Source organism: Nylanderia fulva, unplaced genomic scaffold (assembly GCF_048542155.1).
Source record: "Nylanderia fulva isolate GAGA-0341 unplaced genomic scaffold, ASM4854215v1 Scaffold488, whole genome shotgun sequence".
NCBI lineage: Eukaryota > Metazoa > Arthropoda > Insecta > Hymenoptera > Formicidae > Nylanderia > Nylanderia fulva.
Window position 1 is genome coordinate 37,740 of NW_028190574.1, and position 7,228 is coordinate 44,967.

Genomic DNA, 7,228 nt, shown 5'->3' on the forward strand with positions numbered 1-7,228 from the left:
ACGATACACGAATTTCACCGAGGGTACCACCAGGATATAAGATATCGGAAACGCCGGCGCAGATCATTTACCTGCCGGTCTTCGTACGGAGCATTACTGATTAGTGTTACGCGTTACTGATCAGGAGGGACGATTGCTCGATTTTCGAGGTGAAGAGATAACAATTAGATTGCACGTACGACGGCGGGCCACCCTCGTGCGACGGGATGCTCGTGTTGAATAAAGACACGAAGAACACAATCAGACCAGCAGCAACATCATTCGCTAATATCAAATCAACTACGAAGAAGAGACTCACCTCGTCAAACGTTGCGTTTTTACATTTGGGATTTGCGGTGCGCGCCATCTGAACAATGACTGAGATTCTCAACATCGAGGAAGAGCCAGTCTTTGACGATCGCATCGTCAAGATTGAGACTCACACATACAACCCGTTTGCCAACACAACATTTGGATACAGCGACGAGATAAGAATACCCATACAACAACAGGATTTATATACATTGCCGTATGAGAGTTTCTTATATATCGAGGGAGAACTAAAGATAAACCATCCAATTGAGGGATCCAATGTGATGCTGGGAAATAATTGCGTCGCATTCATGTTTGACGAAATTCGCTATGAGCTCGATGGTGTGGAGATTGATCGCAACAGGAATGTGGGAATAACAAGTCTGCTGAAAAACTATGTAACAATGTCATCCGATAGAAGCGTGATTATGCGAAATGCAGGCTGGGATAGCCCCGACTACTGTGAATGGATACTTTAATTTTTGCGTACCGCTGCACATGTTGCTGGGATTTTGCGAGGATTACAAACGCTTAATGCGCGTCATGAGTTGATCCTAATACGATCGCGCAACGACAATAATTGTCTGTATGGAAATTCTGCACTGGAGCCTGCGATCAACATATTCAAGATACAATGGCGAATGCCACACGTGTGTTGAGCGAGATTAAGAAGCTGTCGATGCTGCGCGCTCTGGAAAGCGGACGTTACCTCAGCATGGGTTTCCGCTCGTGGGATCTATACGAATTTCCGCTATTGCAGCGTACGACCAAGCATTCGTGGGCCATTAAGACTGCGACTCAACTGGAGAAGCCGCGATATGTAATTTTTGCTCTGCAGACGGGGCCGTAAAAATGTCATGTCCGAGGATACGAGTCGATTCGACGACTGTAAATTAACCAACGTGAAACTCTATCTGAACTCGGAATGTTATCCGTACGACGATATGAATCTGGATTTCGATAGAAACAGATGGTCGATTCTGTATGACACGTATGCGCGTTTCTGCAAAAATTATTACGGATACGAGTATCGAGCCGAGCCTCACCATCACGCGGTTTTTACAAAACGGTCCGTTTGTGATTATCGATTGTTCTCGACAAAACGAATCGGTCAAGAGCGCAACGGTGGATGTGAGATTGGAATTTGAGTGTAAGGAGAATATACCTAATAATACCACTGCGTACTGCCTCATCATGCACGATCGCGTGATCCAGTACAACCCATTGACCAACGTTGTGCGCAAAATCACCTAAAAAATGTTTACACAAATACGCGTGTGAAAGAGGGGGAGGAGGATACATAATCAAGATGATGTGAGATGTCTGATGTTAGTGAAGTAATACCTCTCGACTGACTCGCATCGAAGAGATCATGTCCGCACCAACGTTTGTCGACCTGCAAGGATTTATCCTAAACAAGCGATTTATCGTGAAGGAAGCGGCAATCCTGAGAAGAGGATATATCCTGTCGCACTATTTCTTCGCATGCCCTGTGCCATGGAGCGTGCTTATAAAGTCGGAAAGGCGTCAGCCTCGTGGCTAACTCAACATCATCACAGCTTGCAATGGGAGGATGGAAATGTTCCATACTGCATGGTTCAGCGCTTGATTACGGCAGCTATCAATGGCATAAATGAGCAAGAAGACGAGGAGGAAGAGTCCTCTCTCGTGTATGTAAAAGGACTCGAAAAGCGAGAGTGGCTTGCCGAAATAGTGGACGATGTGTGCAGCGGTTTCATGATTGAGACCTTGGATGCCATATATGAAGATGTGCCTGCATTAAATAAATTAGATCCCACATATACTCTACGGTGTAATAAACATGTAAAAAATTGCGCGTTACAAAATGTATTTAAATTATTTAATTGGTGGTCGGCCGCAAAATCCAGGCTTGGATCCGACGATCATCCGTTTTTTGAATAAACATATTGTTTACATACTATTTTTTTGTTATTTCTCTCCCTCACCAGATATATATATTTCTAAGAATCCCCTTCTCCTAATATTTTAAAAATATCTCACGCAATCGTATTTCTAAGAATTTCTTTTACCCCCACTACTTTTAAAAATTTCTCACGCAATCGTATTTCTAAGAATTTCTTTTACCCCCACTACTTTTAATAATTTGTCTTTCCCTCCAGAATATATTTCTAAGAATCCCCCTCTCCTAATATTTTAAATATTTCTCTTTGTTCTTTCCCTCCAGATATATTTCTAAGAATCCCCTTCTCCTAATATTTTAAAAATGACCGTTACTCGATTATTAGTACCTTATTATACAATCAGTCTCTCGTCGACCGTTCTAACTGACGGTTCACTTTTTAATACCCTCGAGAAAAATATTCTGCACCAAAAAGCAGCAGCATGAATTACTACATGCCGAGACATGAAGAAACGTGCGAGAAGAAATGCGACGAGTAAGTATAACTTTTTCTATTTTATATATTTTATATTTTTTCTATTTTTATATTTTTTTATGAGTTATAATTTCTTTTTTTCCTAATTTAGTTTTAATTTTTTTTCCCGAATTTTTTTACAGCGTTTCGCTGGAGCCTCGTGCGGTTCGTATACTTGGAAGACGATACGCATTGACGGCAACGGAATTCAAATTCCTCGAAATCGGCATCAGAGTGGATCCGCCGAGTTACGTGGAGATCGCCATAGGAGATCATCGGGGAAAACAGCTAATACTATCTCTCGAAACGTGGAAAGGACTCTACGAGCAACGCCACGCTATTCACAATTACCTGAACAATGACTCCTCCTCCAACAACGATGTGTATAACTTCATAAGTGTCGGGCCGCTAACAGTACGTTTTCACAAGATAAACGGCACCAAGCTCATAAGTCTCGAATCGGCGGACGTGCGCATGATGATGGTCGAATCGACGTTACGTCGTATGTTCGAGCTCGATTCATGTATCGAAATAATGTTCGATCGATTGACGAGGCTCGTCGCAACGGTTGATATCAAACATACTCAATTCTCCAATATTGCATCCACTGTAACGAATGCGAGAGAATTGCCGAATGCGATACGCGCTAGCAATGCACCAACTTGTCGATTGCGAGCTGGTGGCTTTAGTTTTTAATATGTAATAAAACTATATAATTATGTATTAAATATAAGATGAATAAATACTTATATGTATATATCATGGTGTACTTTATTTGCGCGCCACCCGTTACATACTTTGCGAGAGAGCAACCACTAGAAAAGAAAGAGACAGCGCGCGAGAGAGAGATCGGATGTGGCGGCGAGAGAGAGAGATTCGGCGGCTCGCGGCGAGAGAGAGACGGCGAATTAAGACGCGAGAGATGCGGCGGCGAGAGAGAGATCCAAGCCTGGATGTGGCGGCTCGGGCCTGCGGCGAGAGATGCGGCGGCGAGAGATGCTGCGAGAGAGAGAAAAAGAGGTGAGAGAGATCCAAGCCTGGATTCAGCGCGCGGCGGTATACGAGCTCTCCCGTCGGAGCGAGAGAGAGAGAGAGAGAGATTCGGCGGCTCGGGCCTGCAGCGAGAGAGATCCAAGCCTGGATACGGCGGCGAGGAGATTCGGCGGCTCGGGCCTGCGGCGAGAGATGCAGCGGCGAGAGATGTAGCGGCGAGAGATGTGAAGGAGAGAGAGACGACGGCGAGAGATGTGAAGGAGAGGAGGAAAAACATTTTTTTATTCATTACTTTTTTATTCATATTTTTTTTTACATTAGTTTTTACATTAGTTTTTTACATATTTTTTTCTATAAGGAAAGAAGAAGGGAAACATTTTTTTTTAATTAATAAACATTTTATTATATTAATATTTTTTTATTTAATATATTACCGCCGGCATTAGCATTACCCGAGGTGTACCACGTGGAGGTTGCCGGTCGGATTTACACCTCATGTGTATGTGTATGTACGTGTGTGTGCGTGCGTGTACTTGTGCATGTGTTACAGTAGAGATAAGGACCCCACGATTCGTCACTTCCGCGGTATTTATTGACTCCAAACCCTCTCTACTGTGCGTGTAAATAAAAAATAAAAAATAATATATGTAAAATAAAAAATTAAAAATATAAAAATATACGGTGACGGCGAGTGAGCAGCGAGAGAGAGAGAGATCCAAGCCTGGATTCGGCGGCGGCTCGAGGTAGTGGCATCTACACATAGAAATATAATAACAATAATTTAATATTTTATAGATTTTTTTTTGGTATTTTAATATACTTACAGCCCTGACGGGACAGTGAGAGAGAGGGGGGGTCGCATCACCCATCGCTGTCATCGGACTCGACATCTGTGCATAGAAATATAATAATTTAATATTTTATATATTTTTGACATATTATATATATTTTTGACATATTATATATACTCACGTCCTTGACATGTGGGACAAGCGTTGGCCAGGTAGAACACGTATAGTCTTTCCCGGCAATCCTCACAACGCTGTTCGGGTACATTTATGTACCGCGATGTTGTGTGTTCCTCGACGGTCGTGATGCTTAGGAATCTGCCCCTGTTTCTCATGAAACAGGGCATACAGATCCTAATCGACCCCCATGGTAGACGCCACAGTGCATACCCTCGCTGTCTCGTCGAGGGATGCAGTGGCGCGTATGCCATACATCCGGGACCTCACCGACTCCTGGACAGCGTTGTCACTATCGTACCCGTCGTCATTGTCATCTTCATCTTCATCGTCATCGTCATCGTCATCGTCATCGTCATCGTCATCGTCATCGCCGTCTTCTTCTTCAATGGGTGCGATATCAATGTCCATCTCCTCAATGTCGTCCAGGACGTTGTTCACCTCCCTGTCGTACACAGGGTCGTACACCGCACCATCACTGTCACTGTCGTCGTCGTCGGAGATGGTTATGATCTCCATCTCGTCATCCGGGACGACGACCACCTCCATCTCGTCATCAGGGATGACCACCGCCTTCATCTCATTGTCGCTCTTACGCGCTGCGTTCTCCATTTTTTATCACAAAAAAACTATTTACTCGCTCACTACTATGCTCGCGAATGTCACCGTACTATGACCCGGCAGTGGCATCGGTCCATATCTCGTTCAGCCCTTTGTGCTTCACATGCGATCGAACTTATCTCAGAAAGAAAGATGATCGGTCGTAAAAGAGCAGCCGCTGCAGCAGTTGATTATTGTTTTGTTTACACCTCGTGAAAATATGTCTTGACACATTTACTACAATCCTCTCTTTCACGCGTGATAAAACTTATCTCATAAACACTGCTATACTCTTCGCATATATTGTACACCTATTTTATCACAGAAAAGATAAATAGTCTGCCGACAAAAAATCTGGCGATGATGATGATGATGATGATGATGACGGTTCTCTCCTATCTGACTCCTCCATTTCTTGGTCAGAATCATTTTCGGATGATTGTGTTTTGCATGACAGCGATGGTGAAGGCATGTCCATGTAGCCAAATTCATAGTTGTCCACAGTGAAATAATCGACACAATTTTTGTATCGACGTTGATAACATGCCACTCGCTTGTGTCGCTTAGACGTTCTGGTGCATTTAGATAAATCACCACTTCATGCGTTTCCAGGAACTGGGCTACACGTCTTGTATGCGGTTTTCGCACACCAAGTTCGCGATTTCGTACATATTGTACAATTGAAGTCACCGCTTCACGTTTATTACAAAACGGGTTATCTTTTTTTTCATTGTGACAGCATACCTCGAGATGTCTATACCATCTCTCGGCAGTCTTATAACACCCCTTCTCATGACACTCTGCATGATTTTGCGGTGCGCTCTCCATTTTTTCAATGTCTATCACTTTTTCACACTTTTAACCTCAGCCTATTTTCGCTGACATTCGCTGCAATCCCTGATCATCGGTGCTGGACCATCAATGTGCGTTTCCTGCCACGGTTGATTGTAATGTTCACGACAGCGTCGATAGGTTTGAACCTCAAGATCCGTCTTGATATGCTCCGGCAGTTTTTCCCACAAATGCTCTACAAATTGTCCACACTTTTGCAGTAAAACACTCTTAGGAATACACTTTAACTGCTCAACAGTAAGCTTAAGCTCGAGAATATCGTAAGCACTTGCTACTACAACAAACATTCTGAATGAAGAGAGCATGCGCTCGCCAGTGGTACTATGGTCCGGCAGCTGCATCGGTCCTCATTATATATCCCCGATCATCCCTTTGTTCGTCAACGTACGAACGAGAAAAATTTAGATGACGTAAATTTTCGGCGCTTGTTTTGTTTATAAATTCCTGCAGCCGCTGGTTATCGGCGCTGGTATTTCTTCCTAAGATAAACAATAAAGAACCGCCGCTTATTGGGGATGGTACCGCGAGGGTGATATACAATCCCATGCAAAAACATGTCGCAAGCGGTGAGATTGCAGGCAGCGAGGTCGCAAGCGGCGAGGTTGCAGGCAGCGAGGTCGCAAGCGGCGACACGTTCGCCCTGAAACTTTACCCGCTGATATTTCTTAGAAATAAATGTATAGATCATGTATCAACCCCTTGATTGTCGGCGTATGCCAAGCGGTGGCCCTTCTTAAAATTTGACTTAGATTTTCAGAGAACTGATTGTTGGCGCTCGGATCCAAGCGGCCCTTCTTAGAATTTAATTATATTTCTTAGAAATATACAGATAACGTATGGGGGAAGAAACGCAACCCCCTTGATTGTCGGCGTATGCCAAGCGGTGGCCATTCGCAGAATTTTTATCTTATCTTGTTTATGAAAACTTTGATACCGCTCAAAGACGCCGCTTATCTTATCTTATCTTGTTTATGAACATATCAGGTAACATGATCCCCTTATCTTATCTTGTTTATAAATATATCAGGTAACATGATCCCCTTATCTTATCTTGTTTATAAACAAAAGATAAGCTTATCTACTGATAAGACCCCCTCCCCCGCGTGACGTCACCCCCCTCGCCCCCGATTC

At 43.6% G+C, this 7,228-nt stretch overlaps 1 protein-coding gene across 1 annotated transcript; it reads left to right on the forward strand.

The window, feature by feature from the left end:
- The first annotated feature begins 2,653 nt into the window (after positions 1 to 2,653).
- LOC146721388 (uncharacterized) lies at positions 2,654 to 4,512 on the forward strand. Its single transcript, XM_085486877.1, has 3 exons — positions 2,654 to 2,708; positions 2,831 to 3,101; positions 4,507 to 4,512. The coding sequence occupies exons 1-3, from the start codon at positions 2,656 to 2,658 to the stop codon at positions 4,510 to 4,512; spliced, it is 330 nt and encodes a 109-aa protein (XP_085343003.1). The 5' UTR covers positions 2,654 to 2,655.
- The last annotated feature ends 2,716 nt before the right edge of the window (positions 4,513 to 7,228 follow it).